This window comes from Tiliqua scincoides, chromosome 2 (assembly GCF_035046505.1).
Source record: "Tiliqua scincoides isolate rTilSci1 chromosome 2, rTilSci1.hap2, whole genome shotgun sequence".
NCBI lineage: Eukaryota > Metazoa > Chordata > Lepidosauria > Squamata > Scincidae > Tiliqua > Tiliqua scincoides.
In genome coordinates this window covers 257,011,242-257,035,245 of record NC_089822.1, presented here as the reverse complement: position 1 = coordinate 257,035,245, position 24,004 = coordinate 257,011,242, and the positions used below count along the sequence as shown (strand labels likewise).

The window sequence follows — 24,004 nt, the reverse complement described above, 5'->3', positions numbered from 1 at the left end:
AGAACTAAAAACTGAAACTAAAATAAGTAGAAACTAGAGCCAATGATACAAACGAAACACAAAACTAGCACCTTATGTTTCACCCACAACTTTGGTGGGCTTCCTCAGAGGCTACAGTAACTTCTTCAGGCCCTTGTGGTCTTCTTGGGCTCAGGATCAGTGCACAGGGGTAAAGGTCTTGTGTCCCACAGCCCCCCACAGGTCCAGTGCTTTGCTGTGATGCTGCAGTAGTCTGCACAGCTTGCTGCAATGACCAGAGCATTTGTAGTACCCCAGGCAACTTTGATGGTACCCCAATGCCATTGGGACAGGCATACAGTTGGAAGATCTGGGTATTGTCAGGCTGGGGAAATGATACAGGATCAGCTCTTGTACCCATTTGATGGGTGGAGGAAGATACACCTTTCTGTTAGTCACATGCTCTAACCACTCACTGGCTCTCATGTTATCCAGCATCCCATTACTGCTCTGCTTCCCTTTGCTCTGCCAACACCTCAGCTTTCTCCTCCATCTCTTACATAAGAACATAAGAACAGCCCCACTGGATCAGGCCATAGGCCCGTCTAGTCCAGCTTCCTGGATCTCACAGCGGCCCACCAAATGCCGCAGGGAGCACACCAGATAACAAGAAACCTCATCCTGGTGCCCTCCCTTGCATCTGGCATTCTGACATAACCCATCTCTAAAATCAGGAGGTTGCGCATACGCATCATGTCTTGTACCCCATAATGGATTTTTCCTCCAGAAACCTGTCCAATCCCCTTTTAAAGGCGTCTAGGCTAGAAGCCAGCACCACATCCTGTGGCAAGGAGTTCCACAGACCGACCACACGCTGAGTAAAGAAATATTTTCTTTTGTCTGTCCTAACCCGCCCAACACTCAATTTTAGTGCATGTCCCCTGGTCCTGGTATTATGTGAGAGTGTAAAGAGCATCTCCCTATCCACTCTGTCCATCCCCTGCATAATTTTGTATGTCTCAATCATGTCCCCCCTCAGGCATCTCTTTTCTAGGCTGAAGAGGCCCAAACGCCATAGCCTTTCCTCATAAGGAAGGTGCCCCAGCCCCGTAATCATCTTAGTCGCTCTCTTTTGCACCTTTTCCATTTCCACTATGTCTTTTTTGAGATGCGGCGGCCAGAACTGGACACAATACTCCAGGTGTGGCCTTACCATAGATTTGTACAACGGCATTATAATACTAGCTGTTTTGTTCTCAATACCCTTCCTAATGATCCCAAGCATAGAATTGGCCTTCTTCACTGCCGCCACACATTGGGTCAACACTTTCATCGACCTGTCCACCACCACCCCAAGATCTCTCTCCTGATCTGTCACAGTCAGCTCAGAACCCATCAGCCTATATCTAAAGTTTTGATTTTTTGCCCCAATGTGCATGACTTTACACTTACTGACATTGAAGCACATCTGCCATTTTGCTGCCCATTCTGCCAGTCTGGAGAGATCCTTCTGGAGCTCCTCACAATCACTTCTGGTCTTTACCACTCGGAAACGTTTGGTGTCATCTGCAAACTTAGCCACTTCACTGCTCAACCCTGTCTCCAGGTCATTTATGAAGAGGTTGAAAAGCACCGGTCCCAGGACAGATCCTTGGGGCACACCGCTTTTCACCTCTCTCCATTGTGAAAATTGCCCATTGACACCCACTCTCTGCTTCCTGGCCTCCAACCAGTTCTCAATCCAGGAGAGGATCTCTTCAGCCTCCTTCTCTTGATATTTTAGCTACCTCTGTCCACCCCTCTTAATCCTCTAGAAGCCTTTGCCCTCACTGGCTCCAACACACACCCTCTGCCCTCCACCAACCCACCTCCATGCCTGACCACCCCTCCCCATCTCTACCTGATATCCAATTCCTTCTTTTCACCTACCTACCCCTTTCCATGCCCCTTAATCCTCCCTCTTTACTATCCTTTCCACTGCAACTCTGTCCCTGTTCAGTCGCCCCAAATCTAACCATTGCTTTCCAAGCATCATTACGTTAACCAAGTCTAGACTTTTAATGGCATTTCTATCCCACCTTTCCCCCCGCCCCCCCCCGTGACCCAAGGCAGCTAAGGACAATGAATAAAAAAAAAATACAAAAACATAAAATAACAATTAAAAACACAAATTAAAACGTTAAAACCCTTCACAATAAGTCTGGGTGACCAGATGACATAACCACAAAAGAGGACCAGGCACTCCAAAATGTAGGACACCCAAGAAAAATGTAGGACATGACCAAATAAAAGCTAAAAACACTCATATATTGATTTCATGTGATTAATGTAAACACTATATTACTTCTTATTAAATTTAAAACTGTATTACTTATAATTTATTACATATAATTTATTAATTACAGGAAGGCTATGCGCTGCTCAGTCTCAGGGAAATTTATAAGTTCTTTTCCAGGACAAGAGGCTAAAAAAAAGGACACGTCCTGGAAAAAGAGGGTGTCTGGACGTCCTGTCATTGCATTTTTAAAGATGCAATAAATGGCATCTTAAAAAAAAAAAAAAACAGCAATCAGACATTAATACAATAAAAAGAGCCACAGCAGCAATTTGATAAAAGCCCCACGCCTGTAAAAAAAAAAAAACCGGATGTCAAGACTTTGAGAGCCAAACCTTTGCAACTGCAAATAAGTTGCCTTTGCAGTTTCTACAGGGAAACTTAAAAAAAGGGACACACTAGTGAGGGCGGAAGTGACATCAAGTGGCCACTCAAAGTGGGATGCAGTTTTTGTTTTGCCCACAGTTGGTGCTCACCCTCTTAGGGTCTGGGTGGAAAACCTGAAAGTGGGAACCAAAGCAGAAAACTATTGTACTGTCTGGGACAGAGCGAGCATCCAGTCCACCTTTCAGAGTGGCTGCATTCTCGCATATTAAGCCTGCGCAGTTGCAAGGCCTGGGGTATTTAGGCTCCAGATAGAGAAGGGCACAGCTGCAGCCCAGCCCAGCCCAGCCGGTTGATCTGGACATTGCACCTTCTGCTTCTTTCCAGTGCAGTGCAGGATGGCAAGGTCTGGTTTGCCAGCATGGGTGCCATCAGTACCATGATGGGAACCAGAGGGGGAAGCAAGCAGCTTGGAGGAAACAGAGGGGAGAGAATTCAAAACTCATCACTGGTGCTGAGCTCATCTGGTGAGAACAGGTAGAGGACACCTGGCTGGACAAGCCCCCATGGTGAGTATCCTGCATGACTTCCATTGCTTTTTCCAGCAGTCATCTGAAGGCTTTTCTGGTCTGACTGTGTCTTCTCATTTCCTCCCCCACTCTCATCCTTGGAAAAACATTATTCCTACTTACCACAGTAGGAATAATATCCCGGTGTTATTTATTGCATGATGCTTGCAGATGCCCCATGCCCATAGGTGACTTGTTCAGTGGAACAATATTCTTGCAGGTTCTTTGGAGCCCAGGCATTCCCCAGCAGGAGGGCTCACAACACCAGAACCAGGGGACATCCACTAAAATTGAGTGTCGGGAGAGTTAGGACAGACAAAAGAAAATATTTCTTTACCCAGTGTGTAATTAGTCTGTGGAACTCCTTGCCACAGGATGTGGTGATGGCATATGGCCAAAATGCCTTTAAAAGGGGATTGGACAGATTTATGGAGGAAACGTCCATCGTAGGTTACAAGCCATGATGGGTATGTGTAACCTCCAAGTTTTCGAAGTAGGCTATCTCAGAATGCCAGATGCAAGGGAGAGCACCTGGATGCAGGTCTCTTGTCTTGTGTGTTCCGAGGCATCTGTTGTGCCACTGTGAGATACAGAAGGCTGGACTTGATGGACTTTTGGCCTGATCCAGCTAGGCTTAATTTTTTATGTTCTCTCTGTTGCAAAATTCCAGGGGAGACTAAGGTAGCATCTGTAACTTGCGACTGTAACTGTCGCTTTTGTTTTCTGCTCCTTGTATCCTTGCAATTGATAAAATGCACAGCTGCAAATCAAAACTCAACCTTTAAAAAGCATGTTTGTTACCAGCGGACATCCACTAAAATTGAGTGTTGGGGGAGTTAGAACAGGCAGAAGAAAATATTTCTTTATCCTGGGTGAATTAGTAATTAGTCTGTGGACTAATTAGTAATAAGTGTAATTACTGTGTAGTTAGTCTGTGGAACTCCTTGCCACAGGATGTGATGATGGCATCTGGCCTGGTTGCCTTACAAAGGGGGATTGGGTAGAGGAGGAAAATTCTGTTATGGGTTACAAGCCATGATGGGTATGTGCAACCTCCTAATTTCAGAAGTAGGCTGCCTCAGAATGCCAAATGCAGGGGAGGGCACTTGGATACAGGCCTCTTGTTATCTTGTGTGCTCTCTGAGGCATCCGGTGGGCCACTATGAGATACAGGAAGCTGAACTAAATGGGCTTTTGGCCTGATGCAACAGGGCTCTTCTTATGTTCTTAACCGTCATCCCAATCTGGCAGGTATATTATCTCCCCACTGCAGCTGTGGGGGTGGTGGTGGTGGTGGTGGAGTGGGCTGAATTGTGAATTTGTGGGAGAACTGAGCTCTTTGATGAATTTAAGGATCCAGTACTATCCAACTTTCCAGGACCGATGTAGCCATGCCAATGGGACGTGCGCTGCATCCTGCAGTGGGAGAGAGTCACGAAGGCCTCCCTAAGGTAATGGAACATTTGTTCCTTTTTCTCAGGTCTGCATTGCAGCTTCATCAGTGCTGGAAAACTGGATAGGATTGCGCCCTAAGATAAGAATGTATTAATTAGTCCCCAAGCATCAATCTCCAAACACATCGCCCCTTGGTCCGTTCACATGCTCAGAGATCTTCTAATCTCTGATTGGGGAAGGTGGGGATTGCCAAGGATCTGGCATTGTCCTGGATGACATGGAGGGGGGGGGGAAGCCCCACAATAAGCAGCAGGAATAAACTGTGAAAACTTTGCAGACCTTCCAGAACTCACACATGCAGCCTGACTCCATTTTGTGAGAAGCGTTCATGCAAAATTAGGAAGGCGGCCGTGGAGGGTCGCTGTTGCAGGAGGAAGGATCCGTGGAGAGAAGGGAAGGTGATGCTGGTGAGAGGGAGGGAGTGGGCTGGGCAGGAGTCCTCAGTGTAGCCATTGCATTGCCCAAGGTTCCTCCTTTGAAGTTACCAGACTCGGGAAGAGACTTCTTTGATGATCTCCCTCTTCAATCCAACCTTTCTCATGCTTCTAACCTTTTCTTGCCACTTGCTATCAATCAGTTTTTCTGCCTTGTATCATCTTGCCTTCTCTTTCCAAGGCCGGAAATGTTTGTCAAGAAATGTTTTCGCAAGCCGGTTTTTCCCCCCTTTGTCCTAAATGTCCACATTGTAATCTGATAACATTAATTTTTGTATTACAGCACGCACAGAGGGGTTTTCTTGACAGTTCTATTAGGGATTACTGATGCAACAAATATCCTTTTTTCAAACTGCAATGTGCAAAAAGCGCACATTGAAGCATTATCTTTAAACTTAACTAAATACTATAATAAATTATTTTCTAGCAATTAGTATATGTTCCCTCAAGGCCATTTAAAAACTCTCTAGTTTTGAGTTCTAGTTTCCTGGTTGGCAACCTTCAGTCTCGAAAGACTATGGTATAAGCCTACAGCATCCAGTATTCCCAGGCAGTCTCCCATCCAAGTACTAACCAGGCCTGACCCTGCTTAGCTTCCAAGATCAGATGAGATTGGGCATGTGCAGGTAACAATTCTAGTTTAGACCACGGCATTCATCCCTCCAAAAACTATTATAGTCTAGTTCAGTGTTTCTCAAACTGTGGGTCGGGCGGGACCCACAAGGTGGGTTGCGAGCCAATTTCAGGTGGTCCCCATTCATTTCAATGCGTATTTTATTTTTCATATTTGAGACTTGATGCTACCATGGTATGTGACTGCATTTGGGGAAACGTTACAGACCTGTACTTTTAACAAGCTACTATGTATATTTTTTTAACAATGATAGTCAATGGAACTTACTCCTGGGTAAATGTGGGTAGCACTGCAGCCTTAGGGTTGTTAAAAATTTTCCTGCTTGATGATGTCGCTTCAGGTCATGACATCACTTCTGGTGGGTCTTTACCGATTCTCATTCCATAAAGTGGGTCCCAGTACTAAATTTGCGAGAACCACTGGTCTAGTATGAAGCCTAGCCGTGAAAGCCTTACCATGTTTAGTGTCCTCTCTCCCCAAAAGTGAAGCAATGTAGATGTGTTTGTAAACCCCACCTGAAAGCATAGGAGGAAGGGGCTCTCCCCAGATCTTCTGGGAGTTGATTCCACAGACTTGGTGCCCCAACAGAAAAGGCCCTGCCCTTTGTTGCTATCCCCTTAGCTTCAGATGGCAGCAGTATCCTAATCAGGTTGCAGTCTGATTGTCATAGGGGATGTACAGGTTTCTGTGGGAGAAGTTGGTCCTCAAGCCAGGATAGTGTAGTGTTTGGGGAGTTGACCTGGAAGGTCCATGCTACCCAACAAAAGAACATAAGAAGAGTCCTGCTGGATCAGGTTAAGGGCCCATCTAGTCTAGTTTCTTGTATTTCAAAATGGTCCACCAGAAGCCTCAGGGAGCACACAGACAACAAAATACCTGTATCCTGTTGCCACTCCCTTGCATTTGGCATTCAGGAATAGCCTGCCCCTAAGACCCAGAGCTTTTATACAGTCATCATGCCTTGTAATGGAGTTTCCAGCCATAAACCTGCCAATCCCCTTTTAAAGGCATTTAGGCCAGGTGCCATCACAACATCCTGTGGCAATGAATTCCATAGCTTAATTACATGCTGGGTAAATAAATATTTCTTTTCATCTGTTCCAACTCTCCAGCCAATCAATTTTAGTGAATGTCTCCTGGTTATAGTGTTGTGCAAGTGGGAAAAGAACTGCCCTCTGTCCATCCCATGCATAATTTTATGTCTCAGAGCCCAATCCTAACCAAGCTTTCAGTAGCAATGCAGCCCTGAGGTAAGGGAACAAATGTTCCATTACCTTTAGGAGGCTTCTGTGATGATTCCCCCACCCCCCCACTGCAGGATGCAGTATTTGCCAATTTGGCATGGCTTCACCTTCGGTGGAAAGTTAGTTAAGATTGGGCTGTCAATCAAGTCACCCCTTAGGCACCTTCTGTCTAGACCAGTGGTTCCCAAACTTTTAAACACCTGGATCCACTTTTTAAAATGACACTTTATCGGGACCCACGTAACTTTACGAGCCTAAAAAGGAAAGTGCTTCATTTTACCAGTGGCTCAAACCTCTTTATCCTTTTTACTATAGTGGGGGGAGGGAGATGGCAACCGCCTTTGTGGAGCTCAACAACCAATACTTCAGTTCATTGGATTGGGACCATTCTGGTGGCCTTGCGTTCCTCTCTGTTAGGCCTTGCTAAGAGCTGAGGCACAGTCACCTACTCATGAGTAAATGTGTATGTGTGGTTCAGTTTCACATTCCGTACTGCTCAATATATTTTCCTTGTCAGATTGTGGGGGGGGGGGGTGCGTATGTGTGACTTCCTTGAGTTTGTTGGGGCCAGTCCTAAAGGCTGCTGCCTGATTTATGAATGCCTAGGGGCATGGCTATAATGGTGAATGGGCAGCAGTGGTCTCCCCAGGTAGCTGCTTGTTTAAGCTTTGATGCACATACCCAAATCTGCCTTTTCATTTTTGCAACCCGCCAAAAATTGGGTCACAACCCACTGGTGAGTCCTGACTCACAGTTTGGGAACCGCTGGTCTAGACAGTTGAGCTGCAAACATTGAAGCTTTTCCTTGTAAGGGAAGTGCCCCACCCCACAAATCATTTTGGCTGCTCTCTTCTGCACCTCTTCCAGTTCTGCTATATCCTTTTTGAGACGTGTGTGTGGGGTGTGTGTGTGCAGGGATCTGATGCCTGAGAGCAGGCCAGTTGTCAAGAGCACTGAGCTCTCCCAGGGCTTAGGGTACAGCAGCTGCTTATAACACCGTCTTCTCTAAAATCATCCCATTCTTCTTCCTGCCCCCATAATGCCTTCCCTGACTCTCATCAGACGGTGTCCTGGAGAAAAAGAACTGGCAGCAGCAGAGGTGTCTCAGGTATGGGGGATTTGGGGGATTGTAGCACTTTTCTTGTGCAGTGGAGGCAAGGCAGAGTGTCTATGTAATTTTCTATTTTCTAATGTCCAAGGATAATTGAGGGCTCAATCCTATCCAAAGTCCCAGCGCCAGTGCAGCCACAATGAAGCCCCAAGGTAAGGCAACAAACATTCCCATACCTTGAGGCTGCCTCCATGATTCCCACCCCACTGCAAGATGTGGCTCATGCCCCGTTGGCATAGTTGCATCGGCCCTGGTCATTTGGATACGATTGGGCCCCAGATTTACTATCAGCAGATCTGATAGTAAATCAGATGGTAAAACATCAGGGGATGTTTTGGAAGTGGGACATAGACCAGGTCATGAGAGTCTGAGTAATTTTCTCCATTGGGATGCGGAGGGGGGGCAGATTCTGCTGATATTTATCTGGCTGAAGAGCTGAACTTCTTTCTATGGAAGCAAGGACTTAGAGGGCTGTTTGCTTTTCCTTTCAGGATCAAATGACCTTTCGGGATGTGGCTGTGTACTTCACTAAGGGAGAGTGGGCTTTGCTGGATGCCAAGCAAAAGGCTTTATACCGGGACGTCATGCAGGAGAATTATGACAATGTGACTTCCATAGGTACAGGCTCTTTTCTTTTTCCAGCCAAATGTCCTTCCCTTCTTGTAAAGGATTTACAGGTGAAGCCTGTTTATTCGTGGATTTTATATCCTTAGGATATTATATCCTGCGGAGCTGGCTTGACATGGGTCCCCTGAATCCAAACTTGGCCCCACCTGAACCCTCAGAAGAACTGTGCTCCAGTCACCTCTAGGGGGCATCTTCAAGCCCTCAGAGGCTGCAGACAGAGGCCTCTGCAGGCTTCAGAATGACCAGAAAGGCTCAAAACAACCCTGTTTCTGAACAGAATGTCTTATAATGCCTTTTTAAATGCCTTATAAGGTGCTGGGTAGTTCAGGGAAGCCCCGGAGGGATCTTCAGCACCCAAACCTTCCCCAGACCATGAACCTCCCCCAAACAACCCATAGCCCACCCCACCTGCCACATTGCCTGGTGTGGGTCAGGTTCATTGGTGGTGGGTGTGCTGAGCTTCTGGCCATTTGCTCTGGCAGCTCTGATGCCCCTGTCGGTGGCACACTATTTATAGCAGTACTGTGCCATTTACAAAGACGGAAGACAAGTGCCTCCGTCATAAAGCACCCATAGGATTGGGTCATCGGTTGTTAACGTAAAAGGAGTGCTTTCTGGATATCTAGGAAGGAGCTATGGCCAGGAGGGCCTGTCTGAAGTTTGGCTGGGTTGCCAGCTATCTTTCTATCTAGATGCAGCAACCCACGCTTCAGTTATGCATGCTGTGGCTACTTCCAGACTTGAGTACTGCAGCGGGCCAGCCTTTGGAGGTAGTTTGGAAGCTACAAATGCTGCAGGATATAACTGCAAGACTACTGGCCAGAGCAAGACATTTGGCCTTTATTACACTGATGGTTGATAGCTTCCAAATTTGTTTCAGTTTGAACTGCCAGTTTTGACTTTAAAGACCTGAATGGCCATCTTAAGTGCTGCTTTTTCCCATAAAAAAACTGCCCAGAGCCTAACATTGACCTCTGAACCCCTGCTCATTTCCTTTTTTAACTCAAATCCACGTGGCGCGTACCGAGATGTGGTGGTAGCATCACCATTTTGAAATACCCACCCCAGAACATTTGTCAGACTCATTCTTTCCCCCTCCTTAATGTGGACACAAAATATGCCTCAAGGCTTTGAATGCTACTATCATGTTTCAAACTGTAAGTTTTATGCTGCTGCTTTTAAACTCTGGTTTTGTTTTGCTTTTGTTGCTTGTATGTTTGATGTTTATGAGTTTCTAATATTCCAATATGCTAGCTCCCCTAGATTTCTTTCTGGAGATAGACAGGGTATAAATCCTTGAAACAGATACAGGTGGGGCCTTGGTTTCCGCAAGGGATCTGTTCTCTGACCCCTGTGCCCCTGTGGATAACAAAAAACCACGAAAACCAAAAGTTGGATCCAAGTTGGTTCCAACCTTAGGAGAGGTTTGGGAGCTGAATGTGTTGGATCCTGGAGGCAGCTGTGTGCCCCAGCTGCTATGCTATCCCCTTCTTTGCAGCTTGACACCCCCACCCCCCGTTCCTCTCCTCAGACATATTCCAGCAAAATAGTTGGCAGGAGTCCAAGGAGATCCATAGATGGCCTACCAAGCGGTAAGTATAAAACTTTTCACTCACCACTAGCTAGCCATCTAATCGCCCCTTCATAACAAGCAGCTTGCACTCCATTGGCACGGCTGCCTGTTATGCACTGGTGGGGAATAGGATTGGCCTTTTGGTCTACGGCGGCGGTTCTCAAACTCTCTAGGAGAGTCTGAGCCTCAGTAAGTTCTTGTGGGGGCGAGGAGGAGGCAGCGATGCAATCCTCAGGATCGCATCACTTAGTGGGCTGCAGGGACTGGCATGTACTCACCAGTCTCTGCAGCGACTTCTCAGGGGTGCAGGGAGCCCTGCGCGACCCTCTGCAGGGCTCCCCAGCCTTCTAAAAGTGAAAGCACAGTGATCATGCTCCACCTCCGCAAAACCGGAAGTGGAGTGCGATCGCTGTGCTTTTAGAAGGCTGGGGAGCCCTGTGGAGGGTTGTGCAGTCCCTACAGTCCCCTTAGTGACGCAATCCTGGGGATTGCGTTGCTGCCTCCTTCCTGCCCCCACCCCTTAAGGGGGCAGAGGCCAGGGCCTTCAGGCTGGGGTATTGCGACGTCCCCGTCTGAGAGGCCCTGGTCTAAGGGCTAAAACTCTTCTCTCTCACATGCTAGCTTTCTGTATAGAGGGAGGTATTTTGTAGGCGCATTCAGTCATGTGAATCCCCACCTGCAGGACACAGGATTGCAGTGCAGTACACATCTCTGTGACAACTAGGCCTCAGCCTCATTAAATTAACCCTTCTTTATTTTGCTAGGGTTACTCTTCCATCAGGGACGAGCTCTGTGAGGCTGAAAAGCAGACATAAATTCACAAGCAGAGACCAGATCCCAAATAAAACAGCACTCGGCTTTTCAAAAAGGTGAATTCCCAAGTTGATACCAAAAAACCCAAGCTGAATTTGCTGCCCAATCCCATTGGGCCTTTGCATCTCCAGAACGCACATTCTAGAGCCACAGCTTGCTTTATGGCTGGCACAAACAGTGATGTGCCATAGAGCACAGCCTGATTGATGTTGGAAGTGGCAATGGCCAGTGGCTGAATCTGCATGTTGGTGGCCATCCTGGGAGTCTTGGCACCAGAAAGTTGGTGCAGGGCAAAATTATGCAGGGGATGGACAGAGTGGATAGGGAGATGCTCTTTACACTCTCACATCACCAGAACCAGGGGACATCCACTACAACTGAGTGTTGGGAGAGTTAGAACAGACAAAAGAAAATATTTCTTTACTCAGCATGTGGTCGGTCTGTGGAACTCTTTGCCACAGGATGTGGTGATGGCGACTGGCCTGGACGCCTTTAAAAGGGGATTGGACAAGTTTCTGGAGGAAAAATTCATTACGGGGTACAAGCCATGATGTGTATGCGCAACCTCCTGATTTTAGGAATGGGCTATGTCAGAATGCCAGATGCAAGGGAGGGCACCAGGATGAAGTCTCTTGTTATCTGGTGTGCTCCTTGGGGCATTTGGTGGGCCGCTGTGAGATACAGGAAGCTGGGCTAGATGGGCCTATGGCCTGATCCAGTGGGGCTGTTCTTATGTTCTTATGTTCTTATGGCAGAATGGGAAGGAGACTGGGGTGGGGAGGGTAGTGTTTCAAGGCCAGGAAGGTGACGGTATTGGCAGTAGCAGGTCCACTGATATTCTATCCCCTTTCCTGGCCTCAACTTTCCCGGGCCCACTTGGATTTGCAGCAGCAAAGTAGCTGGCACAGGTCCAAGTAAACCCACTGGGGTAGTGGAGGCTTGCCTTGGGGACAGTTCTTGCAAGGGAACAATTCTTGCCTTGTTCTAAGGCCTCTGCAACTATAAATCTCCCACAGGATGCAGCACTTGTCCTTTTGGCACTGCTACATTGGAGGACAGAGAGTTATGTTGAATTGGGCTGCCCACCCATACAGGGCATGTTTGCATCATATATGCTCAAAAGGGGAATTCCTTAATTCAGTGGGATTTTTTCCCCTATTCATTAGGTCAGTGGTTTTCAAACTTTTTAGCACCAGGACCCACTTTTTGGAATGACAATCTATTAGGAGTCACCGGAAGTGATGTCACTAACCTGGAAGTGATGTCATGGCCAGAAGTGACATCATCAAGCAGGAACATTTTTAATACCCTGCACATGACAAAATCAAATCAAATTAAGTAAGTAAAAGTTTAAACATTTATTTTAAAAGTAAGAACCCTCCTAACCCGCCCAAACAGTTGCCGATCCCTTTAGAAAAATTCCCCAAACATCCCAAAGGCTGCAATCCTATCCACACTTACCCAGGAGTAAGCCCCATTGACTATCATTATTAAAAGCATATACTTAGTAGCTTGTTAAAAGTATAGATCTGTCACATTTCCCCAAATGCAGTCACATACCATGGGAGCATCAAGTCTCATATATTAAAAATAAAACACACTGAAATGAATAGGGACCACCTGAAATTGGTTTGCGACGCACCTAATGGGTCCTGACCCACAGTTTGAGAAACACTGCGTTAGAATATTAATTCAATTCATTTACATCTGCCTTTGTTTTTTCTGTGCAGAACATTCGGTCCCTAAACCCAATCCAATCTCCAAGCTTGAACAATGGGATTGCCAGTTTTTTAAAGAAAAGGAGGTTCTATCAATCAACAGCTCAGGTAAGGATAGATTAAAGGTAACTTGTATCAAACCACTAGATATTGGGCAAACGTTAATAGTTGAAGATACTAGAACTATTACCACCACTAGACTCAAGACTGGAATACCACCTGACATGCCTTTTGCCAGATCAGAGCTTCCTGATATAGTGATCAAGGTGAAACAAGGAGGAGAGTCCTGGCTTCTAGATGATCAGTGTTTTTCTAGATAATTTGAGAAAAGTGTGACCTCCAAAGTGCATGCTCAGCTGAAGAATAGATAAACTACATCAGTGTGGATAGGCATTATTTTTCCACGCCAGTTCCTGGGAAGTCATTTCTGGAAGTCATTTGAGCCATCTGTGGCTAAGGACCATGGACACTCAACACATTTGATCCCTTTACAGTTGACACAGTGGTTTGGAAAGGACTCTGCTGGATAAGACCAAAGGTCAATTTAGTCCAACATTGTGTTTTTGGCAGGGGCTTACAAGATGCCTCTGGGAAGCCCAAAGCCAGGACTGGTTGGCAAATACCACTTTTCCAATATTGCTTTCCAGGAATTGATGTGCACACTGCATCTGAACCTGGAGGTAGCATAAAGCCATTGCATCTAATAGTCGCAGATAGAGTTGATCTCTTTGAAATCCATAGAACCGAGATTCCCAAACCTTTTAGCACCATGACCCACTTTTCAGTATGATACTCTATTGGGACCCACCTAGGTTTACCAAACTTTTAAAAAAAGGAGCTCTAGAAAGAGATAGTATTTTATTTATGCATTTATTTATAAGTAATAATAACCAGAAAAATGACACTCAAAAGGTTTAGCTCTCTGTGTTTACACCTGCTTGCAAACTGCAGGAGCTGACCTCTTTGCAGGGTAATTAGCAGCTACAGTATCTGATTTTTGAATAACCTCAGAGCATGAGGCAATTATTTTCTAGCACCCTTTGACGACCCACCAAAAATCAGGTTGTGACCCACCAGTGGGTCCTGATCCACAGTTTGGGAACCACTGCATAGAATCTCATCTTGTTTTCAGTTGTACCCTGGGTCATACTTGCATGGGACATATTTACTTGGGACTTTCCTACTGTCATCATTCTCTGTTCACTCCAACAGGCCATTGGAGCATGAAAGACAAGGAGAATCTTGTCGTAACAATCAGAAAGCAAATGGAATCCAACAGAATATGGTTAGAAGGCATTTTGCACAATCTGGAGAAGGCAGCACAGGGCAAAGCAAACAAGCAGGAGAGAAAATACCCAGGGAGAAGATGGAAAAACATTTCAAGTTATGAAGAAGGAAACAACTATGTCAATGAAGACCATAAAGAAAAGACATTTCATATATTTAGTCAAAAAAACCGAAGGGGCTCTAGTTTTAATGGAGTTAAAAAAATTAATACAGGAGAGCAAACATATTATTGTGGAAAAAGCTTTAATTGGCAATCTGTACTTACTGATCATGAGAGTATCCATACAGGAGAGAAACCCTATAAATGTTTGGCATGTGGGAAAAGTTTTCGGCAAAAAGGAAACCTCATTACGCATGAGAGAATCCATTCAGGAGAGAGACCCTATATATGCACAGTCTGCGAGAAATGCTTCCGGCAGCAATCAAGCCTTATTACACATCACAGAATCCATTCAGGAGAAAAACCCTATAAATGTTTGGCCTGTGGGAAAAGTTTTCGGCAGAAAACAAACCTTATTACCCATGAGAGAATCCATTCGGGAGAAAGACCCTATAAGTGCGCGGACTGTGGAAAAGGCTTCCGGCAGAAAGCAAGCCTTATTAAACATGAGAAAATCCATTCAGAAGAGAAATGCTATAAATGTTTGATCTGCGGTAAAAGCTGCAGGGATAAAGCAAGTCTTATTAAGCATGGAAGAATCCACTCAGGAGAGAAGCCCTACAAATGCTCAGTCTGCGGGAAAAGTTTTCGGCAAAGAGTGACCCTGATTACACATGAGAGAATCCATTCAGGAGAGAGACCCTATAAATGCCATGTCTGTGAAAAAGGTTTTCGGCAAAAAGCCACATTGATTGCACATGAGAGAATCCATTCAGGGGAGAGACCATTTAATTGTCTTGTTTGTGGGAAAAGTTTTCAGCAAAAAGCAAACCTTATTACACATGAGAGAATCCATTCAGAAGAAAGACATTATAAATGCGCAGTCTGTGGGAACAGCTTCCGGCAGAAAGCAAGCCTTATTACACATGAGAAAAGCCATTTAGAAGAGAGATGCTATAAATGTTCCATCTGCAGTAAAAGCTGCCGGGATAAAGCGAACCTTATTAAGCATGAGAGAATCCATTCAGGAGAGAAGCCCTACAAATGCTCGCTCTGTGGGAAATGTTTTCGGCAAAAAGGAAACCTCATTACGCATGAGAGAATCCATTCTGGAGAGAGACCCTATACATGTCTTGTGTGTGGGAAAAGTTTTCGGCAAAAAGCGACCCTAATTACACATGAGAGAATCCATTCAGGAGACAGACCCTATAAATGTCCTATCTGTGAGAAAGGTTTTCTTCAAAAAGCGACCTTGATTACACATGAGAGAATCCATTCAGGAGAGAAACCCTATAAATGTTTGGTTTGTGAGAAAAATTTTAGGCAGAAAGCAAACCTAATTACACATGAGAGGATCCATTCAGGAGAGAAACCTTATAAATGTTTAGCCTGTGATAACAGCTACTGGAATAAAGCTAGCCTTATTACTCATGAGAGAATCCATTCAGGAGAGAAACCCTATAAATGTCCTGTCTGTGCGAAAAGTTTCCGGCAAAAAGCAACCCTAATTGCACACAAGAGAATCCATTCAGGAGTGAGACTGTATAAATGTTCACTCTGTGAGAATAGCTACGAGAATAAATGTAGTCTTCTTAGGCATGAGAAAATCCATTTGGGAGAGAAACCCTATAAATGTTCAGAGTTCAAGGGAAGTTACCAGAATAATGCAAGCTTTACTGTTCGTGAGAGTATCTGTTCAAGAGAGAGACCCTACAGATGTTCAGTCAATGGTAATTGCTTCCAGGAAGAAGCAAACCTTTCTAAGCATAACAGTATTCATTCAGGAGAGAAACCCTATAAATGTGCCAACTGTGGAAAAAGTTTCCAGTATAAAGGGAACCTTAATATACATGAGAGAATCCATTCAGGTGAGAGACCTTATAAATGTTCCATCTGTGGGAAAAGTTTTCGGCAGAAAGGAAGTCTGATTACACATGAGAGAATCCATTCGGGTGAGAGACCCTATAAATGTCCCATCTGTGGGAAAAGTTTTCGGCAAAAAGGAAACCTTAGTTCACACGAGAGAATCCATTCAGGTGAGAGACCCTATAAATGTCCTGTCTGTCAGAAGAGTTTCCGGCAAAAAGCAGTCCTGATTGCGCATGAGAGAATTCATTCAGGAGAGAAACCCTATAAATGTTCAATCTGTGGGAAATGCTTCCGGCAGAAAGTAAGCGTTGTTATACACGAGAGAATCCATACTGGAGAGCAACCCTATAAAAGCTCACTGTATGGGAATAACTATCGGGATAAATTGAGCTTTATCACACATGAGGGAATCCATTCAGAAGAGAGACTATATACATGTCCCATCTGTGGAAAACATTTTGAGCACAGAGGAAACCTTATTACCCATGAGAGAATTCATTCAGGTGAGAGACCCTATAAATGTCCCATCTGTCAGAAGAGTTTCCGGCAAAAAGCAGTCCTGATTACACATGAAAGAATCCATTCAGGAGAGAAACCCTATAAATGTTCAGACTGTGGGAAATGCTTCCGGCAGAAAGTAAGTCTTATTACGCATGAGAGAATCCATTCAGGAGAGAAGCCGTATAAATGTTTGGTCTGTGAGAAAACTTTTCGACAAAAAGGAAATCTTATTGCCCATGAGAGAATCCATTCAGGACAGAAACCCTATAAATGTTCAATCTGCGAAAAAAGCTACCGGGATAAAGCAGGACTTACTGCGCATGAGAGAATCCATTCAGGAGAGAGACCCTATAAATGTTCAGCATGCAAGAATAGCTACTGGGATAAAGCACACCTTAAGCAACATGAGAGGACCCATTCAGGAGAGAAACCCTATAAATGTTCAATCTGTGGGAAAAGTTTCCAGCAAAAAGCAAGCCTGATTACACATGAGAGAATCCATTCAGGAGAGAGACCTTATAAATGTTCGGTATGTGAGAAATGTTTTCGGCACAAAACAAACCTTATTACACATGAAAGAATCCATTCAGGAGAGAAATCCTATAATTGTCTCTTCTGTGGGAAAAGTTTCCGGCAAAAAGTAACCCTAATTACCCACGAACGAATCCATTCTGGAGAGAAACCTTATAAATGTCCTATCTGTGCGAAAACCTTCCGGCAAAAATCAATCCTGGTTACGCATGAGAGAATCCATTCAGGAGAAAAACCCTATAAATGCTCAGTCTGTAGGAAAAGCTTCCGGCAGAAAGCAAATCTCACGACTCATGAGAGAATCCATTCAGGAGAAAGACCCTATTAATGTTCTGTCTGTGGGAAAAGTTTCTGACAAAGTGCAGTTCTATTACAGATGAGCAAATCCATGCAGGACAGAAACCATATAAGTGTTCTGTGAGAAAAGCTACCAGATAAAGCAAACCTTATTACACACATGACACAATCCATGCTGAAGATAGACTATACGAACGTCCAACCTCTGGGAAAAGGTTTGAGCAAAATGCGGTCGTGACTGCACATGAGAGAATCCAGGACTTCTGGTCCTGGTTGTGTTGATGGTTGTTGTTATCAGAAGCACATTAGTGCCACGATCATTACTTCCTTATGATGCACTTTGATTTGAACTTTTGTTTTCTCATCTTATCAGTGGGTGAATAGACTTTGTTTTACTTTTAATTATATTTCATTAGCCTCACGTTGATAATTGGCTTTTTTCTGGCTTAGGTTCAAGCAGTTGTGGTCCCAAAAAATGACAAAACTTGCTCTCCCTCTCCTACTTCTTCCACAAGGAGGAGGAGACCATAAGGAGACCGAGGAGACCATAAGACTGCAATTACTGTCTCACAACACAATCCTATGGGCTCACAGTGCTGGCAGAACTAAAAGTAGTGCTCAGTGCACACTGCCAGAGCGCCAGCAGAGCGTTCCTGTGCCCACCGGAGGAACATGGGACCCGCCAAGGTAGGTATGGCATTGAGGGAGGTGGAATGGGGAAGGCAGAGCAGCAGTGGGGGGGCAGAACACAGGTATAGGAGCTGCAGGAGGGGTGAATCTGTCATGATGTCACACACCGGATGCTATCCCCTCCATGATCAGCCTCCCTGCTCCCTTTCTCTTCTCAGACTTGCACCAGCTAAAGGGTTGCAACAGATCCGAGGAGACCATAAGCAAGAGGTTTATGGAGGTGTAAGGGATTTAAATCCCCATTCCCCTCCAAATCCTCCTGATTCCCTCCCCCCCCCATTGGATACAGCACACCCTTTTTTGGTGCTGCTGCACAAGTGCGGGGGGGGGGAGGATAGGTTTGGGCCCTTATTTAGATTAATGAATGGTCTTTTGGCTAAATCTGAAACTCAGTCTCAGAAATTATTGCAGCTTTCAACCAATGAAAGGTTTGATGCAATAGCTGCGGGATTCTTTTTGAAGCCTTGTTGGTTAATATTAAACAGATGCAAAATTAAGAGAAATTTATTACAGGATCATGTAACATCTCAGGAATTTACTGTGACAACCTCTCATAATATTTTATCTGCTAGGATCTCCTGGGTGGTATTTTCAGCTTGTCGTCCATATTGTTGGTATACCAAAAATAGAGATCAAGCCAGGAGAACCAGTGGATTTCGATGAAGAATTTCTGCATGAGCTTCTACAACTCTCATCTGATTTTTAATTATTAACTGAATGAGTATATTCTTTCCCTTGCAAACCTTCCTAAAATGTGGAGACTCATGTTGAAGTTCTTTTTTTTTAAAAAAAAGTCAAGTATCTGAATTATCTTGTATGATTGGCAAGGCAGAAAAAAGAATTACATATCACTTTTCAGCAAAAAGTAGTTAATTTAAGATTCCCTGTAACTTTTTTTTCCCCCAAGGGGCAGATGGGCAGCCTAGTCCTATGCTGTGGTGGTGCCCAGTGGTACAGTAGTGGAGAAAAGGCTACCGCTGTATCCTATGGGGCCGGGACAGCCGCCAGAGTCTCCTCAGGATAAGGGAACTGATATTCCCTTATCCCATGTCGAGCTCAGCAATAGGTCTCCTTGCAGCTACCGTTGCTTAGCAGGTGCAGAACTGAGGTGGCCCGTTTCAGCCTTTCAGGGTTGGGAAGGTGCATAGGATTCGGCGGCAGGCTCTGCCACCATCTCTGCCCCAATCCTTTCCTTTATCCATCCCCTCTCCACCCAGTTCTGTTCTCCCCTTCCACCTTCCCCCACCCCAAAAAGCCTCAGTGCTGACCAGCAGGATACTGCCTGGAGCTCACGCGGCCTGTCTTCCCAGTGCCAACTGGCTCTGCCCTCTATGCCATTGTTGCAGGCTTATTGGTGACATGCCTTACGGCACTTGCACAATGTTGGTTGCCGAGGCAGTGCGCCGGCCACGCACTTAGGATTGGCCCCTAAAAAATGTCAAAGTCCAGCAACAGCTGAAGCTTTTCTATCTGGATTACATCAAGACATTCTTCTGTTTGCTTAAGAAATCATGTTTGGAATTTATGACTGAACAATAAGATTGATTCATGTCAACAGTATTGGAAATCCTTGTAAAATATCCTATAAATTACCATGGTTAAAACTAAAGGGACGGGTTAATGAGGTTCCTGCTATCACTGTCCCTTTTCGCTTGTTTTGACTGAATTTTTTTGGGCTGTTCTGGGCTTATTGCCAATTTACTGAAGAATATAAATAAGGCAATGAATTAGTCAATTGTACTGAAGGAGGATAAGTGTAAGGAAAATAGTTGATGGGGCGTTTTTACCAATCTTTTGATGAGCTTCATTATTAAAAACCTATTTTGATAATATTGTGCCACCCACAATGCAACTATTTCTGCTCCCTTACCTGGAAGGCTAGAGTTTGTGTTCTTTTTTTTTTTTTTGGGGGGGGGGGGTACCTTTTCACTATATGAGATGTGTTTTTTATTACTATTATTTTATTCTATATTATTGTCTTTTATCTTATTATTATATTATGTTATCTTATTATTTTAATCTCTAGTTATAACGGTAGTGTGAGTAAAATTTCTCTTTAAGATTTCTTGTAATGGTTTGATATAAGAAGGAGGCACTACTTCTTTGTATTTTATTTACTAATTATATGGTTATGTTTGATGTGCTATCTTGGAATGTTAAGGGCCTTACAGAGCCTAGCAAACATCAAGAAGTTCTTAAAATTGGAGTGTCTTGTTGTTAACACATATCTTTTCTACAGGAAACTCATTTAATGGTGATTGATAATGGCTGTTTATGTAATGATTGGGTCAGAGACACTCCCAGATGTATCTAATTGAGCTAAAAGTGTGGCCATACTGATAACATAGAGGTGTCTCTTTTCAGAGTTTGCAGGTTATTTTAGATATGGATAACAGGGTCACTGCCACAAGCAGTTAGTGGCTTGTCAAGGGGTCCCAGCAAGTCAAAAAGGGATGGAATGGGGCAGGGAGGTGATGGAACAAGGCTGTGACCAGGTTGGGGGGGGCAGTCGAGGCCAGGAGGGGAGCACTACTAGAAGCAGTGCCACCAATTTCCTAACTCCCTTCCTGAGTCCACCCGGACTTCCAAGGCATACATACTTGAGGCAGCAAAGCATAATAACCATCTGTCTGATTTGCAGTACTGAAACTAGACCCTCCACGCATAATCCTTCCACTGTCAGACAGCACAGAAACCCCATTCAGGCAGCAAGATGCCTCTGGAAAAGCTCCGTCCTGGAACTCTCCCAACCAAAAATTTTTAACCCAATTTATAGCAACGCCCCCCCCCCACTGAAGCACAATTACCCTCATTGATTGATTGATTGCTACTGCAGTCTGTTTTTTTGTTATCCAGAAAAAGACTAACTACTAACCACAAACACCTGCTTCTCCCTTTTGGCTACACCCTCTCAATTCTTATTCTTGCAATTTCACAGGGTGTTCATGCTTCAGAACACACTTACATCTCTTCCACATTTTGACCCTCCCAAAACCACAACTCCCACTTCCTTGACAGTTAGTAACTATTATTGAATAAGAAGCTTCTAAAGCTTGAGTAAAAGCACACCTGTGGCTCAGTTTCACTTTCTGTGGTGCTCAATATATTTTCCTTATCAGCTATCAGCTTGTCAGTTGCATGACCCACCAAGCATTGGGTCACAACCCACTGGTGGATGGTGACCAACAGTTTGGGAAACTGTTCTAGCCCAAGATCTAGGATTGTGACTAATGGTTTAATTTCTTTATCATTTCCTTTGAAGAAGGGAACTGGAGAAGGAAGTTGTCTTTCATATTTGTCTGGAACCTTTGGCCTGTGCTATTAGACAAAAAATAATATACATGATTTTACATATAATTCCCAGGAAATCAAAATTATTTTATATGTAGATGTTATTTTGCTATTTATTGCTGAGCCTCAGATTTCTATTCCAGATGGAGGTGATAAATGTTTTGGGACATTTATCTAGATACTGAATGACTTGGACAAAATCCGAATTGATGCCATTAGGAGATAGTATTGTACAGAGTGTATTTAATGCTTGGCAGTGCCTAGATGTCATTACACATTGAAATCTAGAAATCAGGAATACTGATTTCTAGAGATACAATGCATATGATTGCGTTAACTGCTAATACACTGATGTGTGATATATCGTTGGATCAAGACAGATGGGCTCCTTTAAAGTTTTCCTGTGGGGCAAGGTTAACACAGTTAATATGAATATTTTACCTTGTGTTATATATGTTTTATGTGCAATTATTTTGTTAAATCCTGCTTTATGAGTGTCTACAGCTCGTGGGAATCCATTTTGTGTGAGAGCCAAGCTGTGCCTCTGGGTGCTGCAAGAATAACCTGCCAATTGGAAAAGATTCTCACAGAGACACCTGAGCTATCAGTGTTGTCCTTTCAATTCTCAAGGCCAAGCAGCTGGGTCATTAATTGCAAATTTGCCTTAGTTGTGCATTTCAGGAGACGCCTGCGTTGGCTCGGTCATGTCGTGAGAGTGGATGATGGCCGGATCCCAAAGGATCTCCTCTATGGAGAACTCGTGCAAGGAAAGTGCCCTACAGGTAGACCACAGCTGCGATACAAGGACATCTGCAAGAGGGATCTGAAGGCCTTAGGAGTGGACCTCAACAGGTGGGAAACCCTGGCCTCTGAGCGGCCCGCTTGGAGGCAGGCTGTGCAGCATGGCCTTTCCCAGTTTGAAGATACACTTGGCCAACAGTCTGATGCTAAGAGGCAAAGAAGGAAGGCCCATAGCCAGGGAGACAGACCAGGGACAGACTGCACTTGCTCCCAGTGTGGAAGGGATTGTCACTCCCGTATTGGCCTTTTCAGCCACACTAGACGCTGTTCCAGAACCACCTTTCAGAGCGCGATACCATAGTCTTTCGAGACTGAAGGTTGCCAATTTTGCATTTCAGGATGGGAAGCAGCAATTGCTCCTGGTTAGGACTGGTATCATTCTTTCAAATGTTCCATGGCCTGTGATTCCTGATTGGCTGAGCCATCTTTGTTGGTACCTGCTGCAGCACCCAATGCAGGTTGCATCATCCTTCTTGAGGGTCTAGAGCAGGGGTCTCCAAACTTTTTGGCCAGAGGGCCGCATCAAATATCTGGTGTGGTGCTGAGCGCTGGAAAAACAATTTAAATATAAAATTTAAATAAATTAGAGTTAGGACTTAGATGAGTGAATAAATGAATGAATGGGCTCATTCATTCAACCTCTCTGGCCCTCAGAACACCCTCCAGACACAATCAGAGCACGGTTCTGGTCATGTTCAGTTGAGTGGGCCAGAGGCTTTCAGGGGACAAGAGGTTGGCCGTGGGCCGGAAAGAGACTTGCTGCGGGCCGCATCTGGCCCCCTGGCTGGGGTTTGGAGACCCTTGGTCTAGAGCCTCCTGATTGGTTAGAAGTTTCTAGATTAGAAGATAGCATCCTAAGTATAGAAGACCCTTCCCAGGGTGTGGTGAGTTGCCCTCCATCACCTTACCATAATCAGACAAGCCAGCTAGGCTGCAAGATGGTTGTCTCTGCTTTCTACACGCACTTAGAAGTTATGCTTTAATGTGAGATTAACCAGTAAGCAGTTAGGAGCTTAGCTTTGCTGTTTTCTGCTTATGTATACATCCCCATTCAGTATGACAAGAGTCTGAATGTTGTCTTTGTCTTATTCTCAATAAATTCTTCATATTTTACAGCAGTGTGTGGTTCTTGCTGGAAAGGTTTGGTTCAAAATCTAACTAAATCCAATGTTGACCACAAACTCACACTATTGAAACCAAATACTGAATACATCAAATATTGATATTTGTTGATACTCATGATCTTTTGAATTATTGCCTATTTCGTGGAGGTTAACTACAGACTTCACCTTCCTACTGCCAGCAGGACTTACCGTTCTTATCCTCCCATTCACCAAGCAGTGTCGTTGCACTTCCTATCAGCATTACATTCTGTCTCATTCTCCTCAAACACTGTCTGAAGTCCCAGTGGAGAATCAGTGGGTATCAAGATCCAAGCTTTGAAAAGAGCACCTCAAACCTAATGAGGCACACTCATTCCCCTCCAAGTCCAGTGATACCCATTTCAGTTATGCTTGATCCAGGAGGTCCCCTGACGAAATGGGGGGCTGAGGGCACATGGGCCCCAAGTGCCAAGCTGCTGGGGGTGACAGAAGCTGCCTTAAATCTTAGTATTTTTGAATTATACCATCATGTTATATATCATTTGATGTGTGATTTCATGTAAAATGCAATGAAACAAAGTGTGTTGTATAGAATCGATATTTCATCTCTAGTCTATCAAACGTTATAGCCCAAAAACCAGAAAAGGAAAACACAACTGCCTTATGTAACAAAAAGTGGATTAGACTGTGATTACCAGTGGGAATAAATAGCTTGTTGCAAGCATTTCAGGGAACCAAA

The 24,004-nt window shown here is 44.6% G+C and overlaps 1 protein-coding gene across 2 annotated transcripts; it reads left to right on the top strand.

Annotated features, from left to right (window-relative positions):
• The first annotated feature begins 2,873 nt into the window (after positions 1-2,873).
• LOC136641028 (zinc finger protein 208-like) lies at positions 2,874-23,275 on the top strand. 2 transcript variants are annotated; one of them, XM_066616597.1, is made up of 4 exons: positions 2,874-3,186; positions 8,556-8,682; positions 12,808-12,903; positions 14,008-23,275. In XM_066616597.1, the coding sequence occupies exons 1-4, from the start codon at positions 3,184-3,186 to the stop codon at positions 17,409-17,411; spliced, it is 3,630 nt and encodes a 1,209-aa protein (XP_066472694.1). In that variant the 5' UTR covers positions 2,874-3,183; the 3' UTR covers positions 17,412-23,275. The 2 variants fall into 2 exon arrangements, with proteins under 2 accessions (XP_066472694.1, XP_066472695.1); XM_066616598.1 differs by lacking the exon at positions 8,556-8,682.
• Positions 23,276-24,004: the final 729 nt, after the last annotated feature.